Below are 16,888 nucleotides of genomic sequence, written 5' to 3'. Positions count from 1 at the left end.
TAATAGCATTTAAGCTCATAAGTTTGTGGACGAGAGATATGATATTGGCATCACTTAGTAGTGATACTGTTCATCTTCATTCATTTAACATGTATTCGGCAGGAGAAATACCAGACCTGGAGAAATAAAGAACCCATGTTCTAACTGGGGTATGTTTGTTATATAAGACCTGTTTACCCACACAGTGCTTTGTTCATGTGCCAGCTAGAATTTGTTGTGTTTATGCGTGGGACTCCCATGGAGGCAGGAAAAGGCTGACTCAGAGTAGTGAGGGGAGCTTCCTTGGGCCTGTTACCCACCACCAAGTACTTGGCATTTATTGCTTTGTCAAAACTTATAAGTTGATGGCTAAACTAAAGGGTGATTTCTTAAATTACAGTAATTTATTTCTCCTGTAATTAGATAAGAACTAAATTATGAAAACTATTATCTTTAAAATTAATTATTTATACCTTTTGGTCTACTCATTGATCAGAGTATTAAGAAACAGTGAAAATGGGCAAAATCTAGGCAGAATGGACTCTCCAAAAATTCTGTCTCTAGGTTAATTGATTGACCATCAAAAAGGACAACTTGTTTATGTATGAATTCTAGTTGGTTTTATTTTACGTATTAAGTTATAGACTAGTTAGGACTGATTGTTTTCCTGGATGTAGTTCAAATTTGTGGTCTTAAAATTTAATTGGTTTTTAATTAATTAAATGTTGAGTGTTTTAAAACAAAAAGTTGAAGTTCTAGCTGTTAATACAGTATATTTATGAAAGCCCTTCAAATTTATTAAACTGTTGAAACAAAACACTTCAAAATAACATCTATTATTTTTCTTAGCATAAGTGCTGGCTTCAAAATTATTCTGGCCTGTACAGTTGTATAAATTGGTCTATTATGAGTTAGTTGATCCTGGGGAGTCTATTCACTACTCAGAGATTTCCAGTGTAGTGTGACTGGGAGACTTGGACCTGTGTATCAGTGTGGCTCTCAGTTACCTCGTAATGTTAAATCTCACTGGACCAGCCTGGTCTACCATTGTGCACTTGTTTTGGTTATCCTATCTTTGTAATGCTGGTCTTTGACTTCTGGTAAGTATAGAAAGGGATTTTGACAATTAGCTAAACTACTACTTTTAAAATTGTTGTGGATTTTACTCTTACGATTTATAGTACAGTTTTATTTTTTCTTTGTCAGACATTGTTTTATCACATTTGGCATTAATCACTGAAATGCTAGAACTCTTATAAAACTCATGTCTTGTAAAACATGTCTGGCTTTGTAAACCTTCTCCTGGGAGATGCTGACCCCTTCCTTGCTTCATTAAGGCTGCCAGGTGTGACTGCTGTAAGTCTCAAGGAGCCCTTCGGGAGAGGGTGCAGTGGCGTGGCGAGATGAAGCACTTCTGTGACCAGCACTGCCTGTTACGCTTCTACTGCCAGCAGAGCGAGCCCAACATGACGACCCAGAGGGGACCTGAGAACTTACACTACGGTAAGGGTCCCTTCAGGTAGTGACCTGAAAAGCCCGCTGAGCAGACCTGGATTCAGGGTGGTGGTAATAAACAGTTGATTTCAGGGTTAGTTTAACATCAGCTTCTGTGGTTTCTCCAGGTGGAAGTGCCTGCAGTGACGTTTTGCAGTTTGTTTTTTTACTCTCTTAAAAATTTAATGGTAGTTGATAAAAATAGAGTCTAGTTGGGGTAGAGAGAATCTAAACAGAATTATAACGAAAATTGTTTTTAAAAATTTCATCTGCCTTGAATAGATAAAGAAATTTTGGTACATATATGCAATAGAATATTACTTATCCATAAAAAGGAATGCATTTTTTTTTTTTAAAGGAATGCATTTGAGTCAGTTCTAGAGAAGTAGATAAACCTAGAGCCTGTTATACAGAGTCAAGTAAGTCAGAAAGAGAAAAACAAATATCATATAATAATACATATATATGGGATCAATAAATAAGGTACTGGTGAACCTGTTTGCAGGGCAGGAATAGAGATGTAGACACAGAGAACAGACTGCACACAGCGTAGGAGGGAGAGGGTGCAACAGATTGCAAGAATAGCATCGAAAACGTGACCATGTGTAAGATAGACAGCTAGTAGGAAGTTGCTGTCTAGCACAAGGAGTTCACCCAGCTTCTCTGTAACAACCTAGAGGTTCAGGAGAGAGGGCATGTATTGCTGATGTATGGTAGAAACCAACACAACATTGTAAAGCAGTTATCCTCCAATTAAAAAAAAATTTGCCTATTCACTTGCAATTTAAATGAAAACATTTTTCAGCAAATTGTATGTGCTCCAGGGTCGATAGGACAAACAGCAAAACCCTTTAGATGATGTGATTTATTTAAGAGTTAAATCTAAGAAAATAGTATTGCTCCCAAAGCAGTATATACTTTCTAATGGAACGAAAGGGGGAAAGAGTTAATTCCACAACTTAGCTCTGTATTTCAGCTCTCAGAAGAATATGAAATATTTCCATCAGTGACTATTTCAAAAAAATCCATAAAAATTAATGAGAAATATGGATTTAGAAAATCCTGAAGAAAGTGATATTTGTCTTATTTTAAATTTGTTTGTTTTTAGATCAGGGTTGTCAGACGTCCCGAACCAAAATGACAGTAAGTATTGCTTAAGTAAAGTGCTAAATACTGACTTTTATAGTGTGGGCATAAAAAGTAATTAGTCCATTTTAATCTGATTATAATAATAAAAGATTTTTTTTTTTTTACTTACCTGTTGAGATGGTTGAAGTATTCATATTCTGTTGAATTACCCAAAATAAAAACAGGTCTTTTTCTGCCTGCTGAGGGACACAAAGGTGGATTAGTTGTGGCCCTCACCCACGTCGGGCGAGATGACACATGAATACTCGTGTCCCTGGGCAAGAGTAGTGGAGCGTTTGCAGTGGGCGAGCGTGTGTGGTCCGGCGGCTGTGACAGAGCTTCTGAACAGCCAAGCAGAAGGTTGCCAGTGGACGACGATGAGCCGGAGGAATGTGGTGTGCAGAGGTGTGCACGTTTGTCCAGACTGCTCCCTGAGGCCAAGCTCGGAGGGGCCTGAGGTGGAGTTCTGGGGAGCCGGGGCAGGGTGGGCCGGCCGGCGCCCCTCAGACAGGATGGGGTCTGTGCTGGGGGCCAGGACAGCATAGTCAGTGGAATCGTCCCATGCTCACCAGGCACTTGGTCCACGCTGAGGAGTGTAAAGATGGTTGCTTCCTGTTGGTCCTCTTTGTGCAGCCATAAGGCAACTCCCAAGCTTGTTTCCAAGCTTTTGACCAAGGTTTCAAGACACCCCTTCACCTGCACCGAGGCGAATGAATACTTGTCTCTTCCAACAGCCCCGAGACCTTCTCACGGGAAGATGGGAGGACAGAGGGGGTGTGACCTGGGGGGAGCTGAGCCTTGCAGCGTCACGCTCTGCAGTCCGGAGTCCTCCCCACCTAGTCCTGTGAACTCTGGGAGCCTTAGTTCCCTGCTGAGGAGTGTCAGAGGATGAGAGTCAGCTGTGTAGTTGGGGGCAAGTCACTTCATGGTTCTCTGTGTGACTTTACCCTCGTTTGTAAGTGGGGCTTTGCTCCTTGTGGTGGAACCTCCTCAGGATCATTACAAAGAGCGCTGAGACAGAGGCCTGCATCAAGGAACTGCTGGGGCCCTGACTTCAGAACTCTTCACTCTGTCACCTCTCCCGGCCATGCATCGTCTGAGCCTCAGTTCCCTCGTCTGTAAAACAGGAGGAGAAAACACCTGCTGCCCATGTGGTGCTGAGAGGGTTAGAGGGCTCATGTCATAAGGTGCTGCAAGGGTGCTGTGCATGGAGTCCTGCCCATGGTAGCTGTTATATATAACAGGAGCTGTAGCCAGAAGCTGTGCCTGCCAACAACAGCACGTGTTTCTCAGAGTTCTGGGGCTTCCAGCAGACCCAGGGCCTAGTGAGGGTCTCTTCCTGCTTCCTCTTCCTGTCTTGCCATGTGTCCTTATGGGAGGGGAGGGGCTGTGGGGGCCCTTCTGTGAGGGCCCCAAGCCCATTCATGACCTTATCGCCTTCCAAAGGCCATGCCTTCAGGTGCCATCCAGTTGGGGTTCCATCTCAGTGTGAAGTTTAGGGGACACAGACACCCAGCCCTGCAGCAGACACTCAGGAGGTGTGGTGGCTGTTGTCATTGTAGTCTTCATTATTGGGGGTCCTTCAGCATTCGTTTTCAATAGGTATAGACCTTGCCTGTTGACTAACAGGAAAGGAAGGAACTTTTACCAGGTGACCAAGTTTAGTTGACATGGTGCCCTGTTTGTAGAGTGACAGGAGTGGAGCACGGGCGACCAGGACGTCTTGACTTGGACCTCTGGTTCATAAGGGGCTTCGAGAGCATTTCTCTGTTAAGACCCAACTTGCCTGGGTTTGGTGCCCACATTTTTTCTATCGCTCTCCCCATAGCACCTTTGTTTCTGTCTTTAGGGACAGGGCTTCAGCTTCCTTTATAGAGTGTATGCGTGTGTGTGCATGTGTGTGTGATGTGAACAGGCTGAAGCATCTGATAGACTATTGATACGTTTCTAAAATTACCCTGAAACACACAGCTTAAGGTTTAATAGCATTTATGGCAATTCTTTTCATCATTTTTCTTTTCAGAGTTAGTACCACATTAACAGTTTATGTAGTAGAAAAACCCAGAGTATCAGAAAGCCATAATAATTTCAATAATTTTTTTCTTTCTCAAAAAGAGCCTAATTATTTTAAAATACTGGGTTAACAACCTTGCTTTTTCACTTAGGAGTGAGACTTGTCTCTTATATTTTTAAAAATTTTGCTGTGGGGACTTACTGGCAGTCCACTGGTTAAGACCCCACACTTCCCAGTGGGGTGGGTGCAGGTTCACACCCTGGTGGAGAGCTAAGACCCCACATGCTGCAGGACCAGACAGTGTGCTGTGGTGTCTTGACGAGCAGATCTGTAGAGGGGTAATTACTGCGCTTTGCCGATAGTTGGGGTAGGTTCACATTGGTTCCATGTGTGTTCCCTCCACTGGAACACACTGGATATTTTTTAATAGCAAAAGCAGTAAAAATTCGAGGCAGAAATAAAATGTCTCTCTTTGTTTCTCTGTAGGGTTCAGCACCACCCCCTTCTCCAACCCCCAACAAGGAGATGAAGAACAAGGCAGTTCTGTGCAAACCTTTGACTATGACCAAGGCGACCTACTGCAAACCCCACATGCAGAGCAAGTCCTGTCAGACAGGTGACCCAGGCCCTGCCCTTGAGTGACATCCATAATCTTTTCAGCAGTGGCTTCAGAGTATATTTGTTGGGTTGTTTTGTCACTTTCTGTTGATTTTCTGGTTCTAGACATGCCTTCAGAATACAGCATATCATTTACAGTCATTAATAAAGATCAGTCTCTACAGAGGTGTGCAAGTTATGTCACCAGTGACCTGGTTTCCTTGGGGGCCAGGGCCCACTGAAGTTAAGTGAGCTCCTCTGAGAATACCATCTCTTTGAGTGTGATCTGTAACCATAACTATTCTGTTTCCTTGTCAGAGTGAGTTGAAATCATTCAAACCTGTATTTTCACCAAATTTAAATGTTAGCTGTATTCTGTTGTTTAAGTAAACCTTTTTGAGGGGAGTGTGAGGGGAGTGTGCTGGGGTGTCTGGAACCATATTATATTTCAAAAAATGTTTTCTTTCTTGTTAAAAAACAAGTCTAGGGACTTCCCTGTGGTCCAGGGGTTAGACTCCCCACTTCCACTGCAGAAGCTAAGATTCCCACATGCAGTGCTTTCTATAAGTTAGAATGGCTACTGCATTCAGTTTTGTTGTTTTTAACTTAACTAATTTTGTGAAAACTGGGCATTTTTTAAAATGGGTACTCAGGGCACCCTGAGCAGCTGGGTGGGTGGCGGTTGAGGCTGGTTGCTCCCTGACTGCCTTCTGTGTCCCCAGATGGCGACTGGAGGACGGAGTACGTGCCTGTGCCCATCCCTGTGCCTGTGTACATCCCAGTGCCCATGCACATGTACAGCCAGAGCATCCCCGTGCCCACCACCGTGCCTGTGCCCGTAAGTCACACTGCATGGGCTCCCCCCCACCAAACGTGTGGGCTCAGTGGGCAAGGATGAGGCGTGGCTGCTTCTGACCTTCACTTGAATCTGTTGGAGGCTCTGCCAAGGGTTGCTGCTGCTGCTAAGTCACTTCAGTCGTGTCTGACTCTGTGCGACCCCATAGACGGCAGCCCAACAGGCTCCCACATCCCTGGGATTCTCCAGGCAAGAACACTGGAGTGGGTTGCCATTTCCTTCTCCAGTGCATGAAAGTGAAAAGTGAAACTGAAGTCGCTCAGTCATGTCCGACTCTTCGTGACCCCATGGACTGCAGCCTACAGGCTCCACTGTCCATGGGATTTTCCAGGCAAGAGTACTGGAGTGGGGTGCCATCGCCTTCTCCTTGCCAAGGGTTACTCTGTGTTTAATTAGATATTAGGTAAATAGTTCCAACCTATGTCTGTGTCTGCTTTACATATGCTGTGTTTTGTATTCATGTTTGTTTTAGAAGAAAGTAAGATTTGTGAGCCAGAAGGTTCACACATGGTATGGAGCCACATACAGATGTCGTCATGTGCACTGCTGGGTCCCTGTGCAGGGTGTGGCTGCTGGAGGCCTCTGGTGATGGCAGTAACCTCAGAAATTAATTTTTACTTCAAAAAGTAGCTGCCTGTATTTGGGGCTTTCCTTGTGACTTTCCAAAGTTTCTAAGAAATCCAGTATTATGAAGTAGATCACATGTCAGAGTAATTTTTAATTTAGAAAAATACCTTGTAAGCGAGTGAGCCTGATAGTAGGTCCTCTGTTCCCTTAGGTGCCAGTCCCTGTGTTTCTCCCTGCCCCCCTGGACAGTGGTGAGAAGACTGCTGTGCCCGAAGAGCTGAAAAGCACAGGTTCTTCAGATGCCCTGGGCACAGAGCTGCTGACCATGACGGACATGACTGAGGACGAGGGGAAGGCGGAAGGCGCCGACCTCCACAGTGAGCTCCCCACTGCCCAGGGTGGGCAGAGCGGGTGGGGGTCTGGGCTGGCCCCTCACTGAACTTCAGCCTGGGGAGGTGTGGGGGACGCACTGCTGCAGAGGTGATTGCAGGTTGAGACCCACATCAGATCTGCAGTTGCTCTGTGATGCCAAGCCCATGTTCAAGCCCAGCAATTTATAACCTATTTCAAACAGTCTCTTTTAATGGTTGACAAGATTTGGTTTTTAAAATCAAATCTAAATTAATGCTTGTTTCAGTGGGTGAGCTCAGACACAAAACTGACTTTATAGTAGGTTTTATAAATATCCAAACTGTTATTTTACGATGGTTATCCCCAGTTTTGTTTTATTCATTTATACGAAGAAAGTAAGTTGGATTATTTAAACCAGGGCTTGTGTTAGGGCAGTGCTGGCCAGATGGGGTAGCTGGATGCGTGTGTGCTGGATGCTTCTGTGTCTGAGCACGTTTCTCCATGTTTGTACTCCCGTTCCCCTCACCCAGAGCGCGGAGCTGTGTCAGCATGAATCCCTCCTAGAAAGGCTGTTATTTTGTACAACTTTTGTTTCCAGTGTGCACATGTCTGTTTCCCACCGCACCCTGAATTCAGTAAGATGCCTTTCTCAGTGGGTTTCAGTACAAAAGTGTTTAAAACAACTATTCAAAACACTAGAAGACAATTGTAAATAAGCATGTATTGAATGATGTGGAAAACCTAGGTCACAATTCAAAAAGAATGTTGAAAATTCCAGTTGTCTGTGCTCATAAGTTTATTTTTGACCAGAGATTGCTCTTAGAAATACTCTATAGAGTTGTTTACTCTTAAAACATGCTTTTTCTCTTTGTAGAAGCACAGTGAAAACTTACAGGATTGAAAGTTTTTGTGTATTCATGATTATCTAATTCAAAGCTTATAGTAGCTTATATTTGAAGGTAGATGCATGCTCTTTCCTTTTGTGATAAATTAAAGATTCTTATTTTGCATTTATAATTAAGTATCTTTTCACAGATTAAATATCAGTATTGTTGCAGTTTTCTGTTTTGTTTTCTGATGATACTACGGCTTGATTATAGATGTCATTATTGAAACGGACATAATTGGTTCTGACCTCTTGAAGAGTGCTGAGCCGGAGACCCAGTCCAGCATGCCCGATGTGCCATATGAGCCAGACTTGGATATTGAAATAGACTTTCCCAGAGGTACTGTGCATGCAGTTTTGCTCTTGGAGTATGAAGTGTGTTTCTAGACTTTAGCTATGGGGTCATCATTGTGGTTATGAAACAATCTCGTGTTCATGTCATTGCCTGTACTGTTATTTGTCTTTTTCATGCAAATAAAACTCAACAGTTTTCTTCCAAAAGGAAGCACATGTTGAATTGTAGGAGCTTAATTAACAGGATTTCCCAGAGCCTTAAAAACCTTAAAACTATTTCATTATAGGAACTTTTAGAGATAAAGAATAAAGAAGTGTTTGGTGTCTTTTTAAAAATTTAAATAAAATATTGATAGTATTTTTCTTAAAACCTTTTTGAAAATTAAGTTAACCTTCACAGGGAATAAAGATGTGTTTAGGTCTTTTGTTGTAAAAGAAGTGTGTTCTGTTTTTCATTATTTTCTTAATCTACTTAAGGCCAGTGAGCGTACTGAACAGGATATAAAGCGTTTAACTTTGGAAAAGATGTAATAGCTTGAAATAGATTTGTGCTGAGATCATGTAGATCCTGTAATTGAATTTCAGGTTTTAGTAATTTTTCTATCACACATTCCGTGAAATTCCATGTTGATATGCATTATACTTGTGTTTTAAGAGTCTAAACAGATGTTATCAGATCTCATAGATCAGGTTAGGTAGAGAAATGGTTCTTCAGCCAGCACAGGCTGCCCTGTGCGTGGTATTGTGCAGAGTCAGGGATTGGTCCTTTTGTTGGTTGAGTTTATGTGATGCAAGCCTGTGCTATTATGTTTGGAGTGAAAGTTCTTCTGATTTGATTGTCAGCTGCTGAGGAGCTTGACATGGAAAATGAGTTTTTATTACCACCTGTTTTTGGAGAAGAATATGAGGAACAGCCTAGACCTCGATCTAAAAAAAAGGTATGAATCGTGATGGTGTTCTTGTACTCATATCACATCTGTGCGAGTAGTGAGCTTCAGTTGTACACCAGAATATGGGAAGATACTTCCTTTTCCAGGATTAAAATGGCTTAAAGGTAAAGTTTTTATTACTTCATTTCTAAGTAAAGGATCTTCTGTTGTACCTTCATAGAAGAGTGAGTATCATTGCAACTTAGCTTTTATTTTTAATTTTTATCTTGATTAAAGGCTGACATACTTTCTACAAAAGTAAATTCACTACTTTTACAGCAGTTGATACTGTTTTCCCCCCTGTGACTTTTGGTGAGGCTGGGGTTCACAGTTGGTTATGTTTGGTCTCTGTGAAGCCTTCTAGCACATAGGAAGATGTGCTGGAGAATTCAGTCATTCAGGGCTCTCAGACCTAAACAAACGAACAGGTATCATTGTTCTGAAAGTTTTAGTAACAACTTGCTGTATTTCTGGTTTCCAACATAAAGCAAGATCTAAATAAAAGAAAAAGATGACTTTGACGAATTTCTCCATAAAGAAAGGAAAAATTGAAAGAGGAGTGAGACCTGTGGTAGGATGAAATGGGACTTTTACTTGACACCACGCACAGAAATGAACTCAGAGTGAGTCAGAGACCTGAATGTAAGAACTAGAACTCTGGGAAGAAAACAGAGGCCTAAATCTTGTTCAACTTGTGTCAGGCATAGTTTCTTAGATCTGACACCAAAAGCTCAGGAACAAGAGGGAAAATAGAAGAATTGGATTATATCCAAATTCCAAGTTTTTGTGTGGCAAACAGTACATCAGGGAAGCAGGAGGAACTGAGGTATTCCCTAAGGTGGAGCTTGGGAGAAGTTCTTTAGTTCTGTCTTACATAAATATTTGGAATCCTCTTACTTCAGATCTTTAGTTTATTATTTGTGTCTTTATTATCTCATCATCAGTCACTCTCACAGCAAAAGTTAATATGATTTTGTTATACAAAGTAATTTATGCACAAATACAGCATTCTTGGAGAGAGATTTCATGTTGTAGGTAGCTGTTCTCAAATCAGAAGTTCCAGTCAGCTCTCTGTAATATGCATTTGTTGAGAGATGGCTTACTTAAAGTCGTGAGATAAATAGGCTTAAGGAAGAGAAGATGTGACTATGGTGTTTCATGACCAGGGCACCAAGAGGAAGGCGGTGTCAGGGTACCAGTCTCACGACGACAGCTCTGACAATTCCGAGTGCAGCTTCCCTTTCAAGTACGCGTATGGGGTCAATGCTTGGAGACACTGGGTCCGGACGAGGCGGTTCGAGGAAGACCTTCTGGTGTTAGATGGGCTGACACCTCGTAAGTGCTCTGGTTCTGTCTTCACTGGTTCCTGTTTAAGATCAGGCTTTTTGTTATCCACCACCTTTGAATAGGATGACTGGAACTTAAAATACATTTGAATTCTTATAGAATAAAGTGATTTCAGGAGGTTTCTTAATCTTCAGACAGTAAAATTTCTTTTCTTAGCTAAGTCAGTGAAGTTGAAAGAGGATCTGCTCTCTCACACCACGGCTGAGCTGGACTACGGCCTGGCCCACTTTGTCAATGAGATCCGAAGGCCCAATGGGGAGAGCTACGCACCCGATAGCATCTACTATCTCTGCCTTGGAATTCAGGAGGTCAGTAATTCCACAGCTCTGAAATACAATGTTGTTAAGGAAGGTTGTTATGGCAGTGCTTCTAGAGAAAAATGTTTTCTTCTAAGATATCATGTAACGTAAGGATTTATTGGCTTACCAAGCAAGGCAAAGATAATTTACTTGAAATAGGGTTTTTGTTGTTCAGTTGCTAAGTTGTGTTATACTCTTTTCAACCCTGGGAACTGCAGCACACCAGGGTCCCTTGTCCTTCAGGATCTCTAGGAGTTTTCTCAAATTCATGTCCATTGAGTCAGTGTTGCTATCTAACCATCTCATCCTCTGCCATCCTCTTCTCCTTTTGCCCTCAGTGTCTGCCAACATTAGGGTCTTTTCCAGTGAGTTGGCTCTTTGCATCAGGTGGCCAAAGTATTGGAGCTTCAGCATCAGTCCTTCCAGTGAATATTCAGGGTTGATTTCCTTTAGGATTGACTGGTTTGATCTCCTTGCAGTCCATGGGACTCTCAAGAGTCTTCTCCAGCACAATTCCAAAGCATCAGTTCTTCAGCATTCAGCCTTCTTTATGGTCCAACTCTCATATCCATACATGACTACTAGAAAAACCATAGCTTTGTTGGCAAAGTGATGTCTCTGCATTTTAATAGGCTGTCTAGGTTTGTTGTAGCTTTCCTTCTAAGAAGCAAGTGTCTTTTAATTTCATGGATGCAGTCGCTGTCCATAGTAATTTTGGAGCCCCAGAAAATAAAATCTTGTCACTGCTTTCACTTTTTCCTTTTCTGTTTTGCCATGAGGTGATGGGACCAGATGCCGTGATCTTAGTTTTTTTGTATGATGAGTTTCGAGACAGCTTTTTCACTCTCCTCTTTCACCTGCATTAAGAGGCTCTTTAGTTCCTCTTCACTTTCTGCCATTATAGTGGTATCATCTGCCTGTCTGAGGTTGTTGATATTTCTCCTGGCAGTCTTTAATTCCAGCTTGTGATTTATCCAGCCTGGCATTTCGCATGATGTACTCTGCATATGATTTAAATAAGCAGGGTGACAATATATATAGCCTTGACGTGCTCCTTCCCCAATTTTGAACCAGTCAATTGTTCCATGTCCAGTTCTAATTGTTGCTTCTTGACCCCCATACAGGTTTCTTAGGAGACAAGTAAGGTAGTCTGGTATTCCCGTCTCTTTCAGAATTTTCCACAGTTTGTTGTGATCCACATAATCAAAGGCTTTGGTGTAGTCAATGAAGCAGAAGTAGATGTTTTTCTGGAAGTCCCTTGCTTTTTCTGTAATCTAATGAATATTGGCAATTTGCTCTCTGGTTACTCTGCCTCTTCGAAACCCACCTTGTACATCTGAAAGTTCTTGGTTCACATTCTGTTGAAGCTTAGCTTGAAGGATTTTGAGCATAACCTTGCTAGCATGTGAAATGAGAGCAATTGTATGATAGTTTTAACATTCTTTGGCATTGCCCTTCTTTGGGATTGGAATGAAAACTGACCTTTTTGAAAATACTAGGGAATTGTAAAGGATTTTCTTAGCTGCTCTGTGTATAGTTTTGTATACTTTTACTTCCACCATTGGTTTATTTTTTATGCATCTTAGGTGATTTCTAATGGATTTTCAACATGCATCTTCAGTGACTTATTATCGCCCTTCATATCTTCGTGCCCCATTACATACATGACACTCTAGTGTTGTGTATGGTCCTGGTTCCCACCTCCCAGGCTTTGTGCTCGTCCCATGTTTCCCTTATACTTTATTTTTACTCATTGGAGATGGACTTTGGTGTTTACATCATTCTTTAACAACTCTCACTGTTAAGGATTGTCATAGGAAGCGATAAGATTCATAAGTTTGCACTGACTTGAGGAGAGTGGAGCATAGAGAGCCTCTTGGGCTGCTCAGCGAGGCCATCACAGGTGTGGGAAGCCAGCCCCCGCCCCGAGCCTCAACCTGCGTCCCCTCGACCCTGTATGTAGTAGTGGAGCCACCTGCTGTGTTCTTACCTGACAGACTGACAGCTCTCATCCTCTTACATCCTGAGTTCTTAGGTGTATACCTCAGCTTGGAGTGTTTTCAGGAACAGATTAATTGGTAACTTAACGTTTCTTTCATTTTCTAAGTATATAGATAAAGATAATTTCCGATTTTATAAGTGTGCTAATAGACATATAAGGCGTTTATTTTTTTCTTAGGAAATAAAGAGTATAAGTGATATACAATTAGTTGATTCTCCTTCAAGGTGTGTTTTTTTTTTTTTTTTTTTTCAGTACTTGTGTGGTAGTAATCGAAAAGACAACATATTTATTGATCCAGGATACCAGACATTTGAGCAAGAATTGAATAAGATACTCCGAAGTTGGCAACCAAGCATACTTCCAGATGGTAATGCTCCTTTAAATACAGTAGCAGTGACTTTCTGCTGGGATCTCCTTGTTTTTATAGAAAGTGTGGCTAAAATTAAGAAATAATTTAAATTAGAGAGTACTTATTTATGAATGTATCAGATCATCCTTTGTTGAATTAGAACTGAATGTGATTGATAACTAGTGTTTATGAAGAACTTTGTGATAAATGTGACTCAGTTTCTCTAGAATAAGAAATAAACTGGATGTTTGTTTCTCAAGCCCTTTAGTAGAGATTCTGATATAAATTTCTCTTAGAAACCTGTTTTAGACGTATAAAGAAAACTTGTTTGAATGGAAATGACCTATTTTTTTTCAGGATTTCTACAGATTTAAATCCCCTTCTGACCACAGTCTGCTCGTCACCTGGAAGACCAGGAGCAGACCCCAGGCCTGGCCCCAGGGTCTAATTGTGTAGTGTGTTATGGTTCTGGCTCTGTGTTGTTTCAGAGCCATGTAGGGGATGCTGAAATTCATTCTAGTTGCCCTGGAGTGAATGGAGGATTGGATTAGGTTTGTTCTTGAATTAACTATCTGTTCCTAGACGGTTACAGGAAAACTGTTTATTGTAATTCTTTAAAAATATTTCTCTCTATTTAAGGGTCAATATTTTCTCGAGTTGAAGAAGATTATCTGTGGAGGATAAAACAGCTAGGATCACACTCTCCAGTAGCTCTTCTGAACACCCTGTTCTACTTTAACACTAAGTATTTTGGCCTGAAAACAGTGGAACAGCACTTACGGCTTTCCTTTGGCACTGTGTTTAGGCACTGGAAAAAAAACCCTTTAACCATGGAAAATAAAGCCTGTCTTCGGTACCAAGTGTCTTCCTTGTGCGGAACAGATAGTGAAGGTAGTGTAACCGGTCTCTTTTGGGATTGGCTGTGGCAGGGATAGCTGCTTCTTGCCTGACTGGAGGCCACATAGGTCCCTTGTTAAGAACTCAAGGACTGTCGCTTCCATAAGATAAGACAGCCCATGTCGTGTTAAAATTAGGAATTACCAGAAGCCACAGCTTCTGGCTCTGAGCACACCCGGTCCCGTCCTTTGGTGTAAGAGCAGTGGGAGTGAACACAGTGAGTCGGGTCACCTTTCTTGAAGGCTGGTCGTAGAGAGTTTATGTCGGGTCACCTTTCTTGAAGGCTGGTCGTAGACAGTTTATGTGATTTTTATTTCTTAAGATAAAATTACTACTGGAAAAAGAAAACATGAAGATGATGAGCCAGTATTTGAACAAATTGAAAATACAGCCAATCCTTCTAGATGTCCTGTGAAAATGTTTGAATGCTACTTGTCTAAGAGGTGAGTATTTATGATACTTGATTTTTTTAAATGGTAGCAACAGTTAGGTGCTGTGAATTTATCAGAGGTGACTTTTTTTCATTGATCCTTTTTAAAATTTTTCTCTTTTCTTATTTCAATTATGTTTTTAGTCCTGTTATAAAGCACCCAGCTTGTATCTCTTAAGCATATGTTAAGAAATTGCTCTCTACTAAGGAAGTTATTGCTGTTGTAGAGGGTGAGACAGTAAACAGTGTAAAGTTTGGGGGCTGTGAGTCTCTCTTGCAGCCAGTGAAATTTTTAGAGATCACAAATTATTTTATGCTTGTTCATTATTTTATATATGTACCCTCTAATTTTTAAAAGGTAAACATGAACTCAGAATGTATTTTCTTAGGTAATCAGTTTTATAAACTGTCCCCAGGTTAGCTGTCAAGAACCATAAAAACAGTAATGTCACCTCTAGGATGATTATTTTTAATAATTAGTATTTCAGGTGGTTTTGGGTAGCCCTCTGTGGCTACACCAGTATTTGGATCTTCCAGTCATATTTTATTCTGTCTCTGGAACTGGGATGAATCTTGAAGTATTATAATTGGCAGTGCTTTACTTGTTTAATGGCAGTATTAAAATAATGATTAAAAATAATGTTTCTATCGATGATGTCTTGGTTTCAGTGAAACACAGAATTTAAATTATGGTGGGAAAATACTCTTATTATAGAAATTAACTTTCAGAATGTCTCAAGTGATAGAATATTTAATGTAGTTAATCATGCATGTGGTCTGCCCATGTAATGTGGTAATGGTAGCAGAATTATTCTTAAAATAAAAAAATAAGTTGTGAGGAATTTTGTATACATACTGTGAAATTGACTTTCTTCTTTCTTCCAAAGTCCACAGAATCTTAATCAGAGAATGGATGTTTTTTATTTGCAACCAGAATGCTCTAGCTCTGCAGACAGCCCTGTCTGGTACACGTCCGCCTCACTGGACCGAAACACCTTGGAAAACATGCTCGTACGGGTTCTTTTAGTAAAAGATATTTATGATAAAGACAATTACGAACTGGATGAAGACACAGACTAAAAAAAGGAAGGATTCAGAAGCAGTCAGGATAACAGCGTTAGGCAGTCATGCTGCTAGATCTTCATTATGGAAACATTTCAGGTTTACTCCTCCTGTTCTGGGTTTTGTAGCAGTGCACCCACACCGGGTACTACCATGTAAATAATCTGTGAGTGAAGTTGCCATTATTCTATGTAGTGGTTTTAGGATACTTACAAATACATTCAAATTCTTTTTTTTTTATTATTATTTATTTGATTAGGTATGTTTGTAACTTTTTACATTACAAAATATGAATGAGAATGTGCCATGTATAATTTTTTCTTGTAGTAAGAAACATCCATATTGCACCACTCTGCTGTTGCAAAGCTTCCTGGAAAGGGGGCTCTTCTGCTGGGTTTCTGACCGAATGGTTGTGTGTGGGGAGCACCTACTAAAAGTTTAGAACTTGCAGTGTCTTTCAGAATTTTTAAAATAAACTGTAAACTAATGGGCTGGGGTTTTTGTTTTGTTTTTCTGGGGGTTTTGTTTGTTTGATTTATGCTTTAGTTCCTAAAGCCTTACAAGCTTATGTAGAGAGATACCATCTTTTGTACCAAAAACAGATGAGGGAATGCTGTTGATCCTGGTGTGGATGCTGGTGAACTGTTATGTGAGTCCATACTGCAGGCCGACCTCTCTGTTCCCTGTATTAAAACCTTGGTGTCCTTTCCTCACTGGTGGCTTTCTGTAGCATCCCAAGCAATAATAATTATATATATATATATATATACACACACACACACATATATACATATACACACTTGTATATATATGTGTGTGGGTGTATGTGTGTACATTCATGTACACACATACACACATATAAAAGATGATGTTAATATGTCCTAGAGACATTTTCTTTGTAAAAACATCTGATGAAAATATAAAATTCTGTTTTTTATGTCAACCCTAAGCACCCCTTCACTATATAGGCATTGGTTTTCCTCTGCCCTTGAGGACACAGATCACGTTTGGGTCCCTGGATAGGACTCTGTAGCTTTAAAACTTTATGAAGATTCTTGTACCTGCCCTCATGCTAGGTAAAATTATGTTCAGAAATGCCACTCCTGAGACCGTCGTCATGGAAGAGAGTGAGTTGAAATAAGATAGGAGCCGTTTCACTCTGAGGATTAGCAGTACAATGACTCTGCCAGTTCAGGTGATTGGAGGGCAGAGAAGGAGACTGGATCAAGTGTATCTCGAAGGAAATCACGTTCCATGTTAGACTGTTTGGCTTTTACATTTTAATTACTTCTTATAGAAGATTGCATTAAAAAACTTTATACTGCCGCATGTTGATTTATCCATTCAGACCTTTTCTTTTAGAACAAGGAAGTTTATATAAAATCGTACTGTCTATACTGAGGAAGT

At 40.9% G+C, this 16,888-nt stretch overlaps 1 protein-coding gene across 9 annotated transcripts in view; it reads left to right on the top strand.

Moving 5' to 3' along the window:
- Positions 1-15,973, top strand: part of ZMYM2 (zinc finger MYM-type containing 2) — a 62,927-nt gene extending 46,954 nt beyond the window's left edge. For 4 of the 9 annotated variants that reach the window (XM_027557628.1, XM_027557629.1, XM_027557630.1 and 1 more), the window contains 13 exons: positions 1,317-1,482; positions 2,582-2,616; positions 5,102-5,231; positions 5,935-6,050; positions 6,847-7,033; positions 8,087-8,212; positions 9,010-9,104; positions 10,262-10,430; positions 10,599-10,750; positions 12,996-13,110; positions 13,732-13,983; positions 14,312-14,432; positions 15,307-15,973. In XM_027557628.1, coding sequence (XP_027413429.1) covers positions 1,317-1,482; positions 2,582-2,616; positions 5,102-5,231; positions 5,935-6,050; positions 6,847-7,033; positions 8,087-8,212; positions 9,010-9,104; positions 10,262-10,430; positions 10,599-10,750; positions 12,996-13,110; positions 13,732-13,983; positions 14,312-14,432; positions 15,307-15,499 — 1,857 coding nt within the window. In that variant the 3' untranslated portion in view covers positions 15,500-15,973. The remainder of the gene's footprint in view (positions 1-1,316; positions 1,483-2,581; positions 2,617-5,101; positions 5,232-5,934; positions 6,051-6,846; positions 7,034-8,086; positions 8,213-9,009; positions 9,105-10,261; positions 10,431-10,598; positions 10,751-12,995; positions 13,111-13,731; positions 13,984-14,311; positions 14,433-15,306) is intronic. The other 5 variants (XM_027557634.1, XM_027557626.1, XM_027557633.1 and 2 more) reach the window with 3 other exon arrangements.
- The last annotated feature ends 915 nt before the right edge of the window (positions 15,974-16,888 follow it).

The sequence above is a fragment of the Bos indicus x Bos taurus genome, chromosome 12, assembly GCF_003369695.1.
Source record: "Bos indicus x Bos taurus breed Angus x Brahman F1 hybrid chromosome 12, Bos_hybrid_MaternalHap_v2.0, whole genome shotgun sequence".
NCBI lineage: Eukaryota > Metazoa > Chordata > Mammalia > Artiodactyla > Bovidae > Bos > Bos indicus x Bos taurus.
The sequence above is the reverse complement of the archived record's forward strand: the minus strand, read 5'-3'. Positions and strand labels throughout refer to the sequence as shown.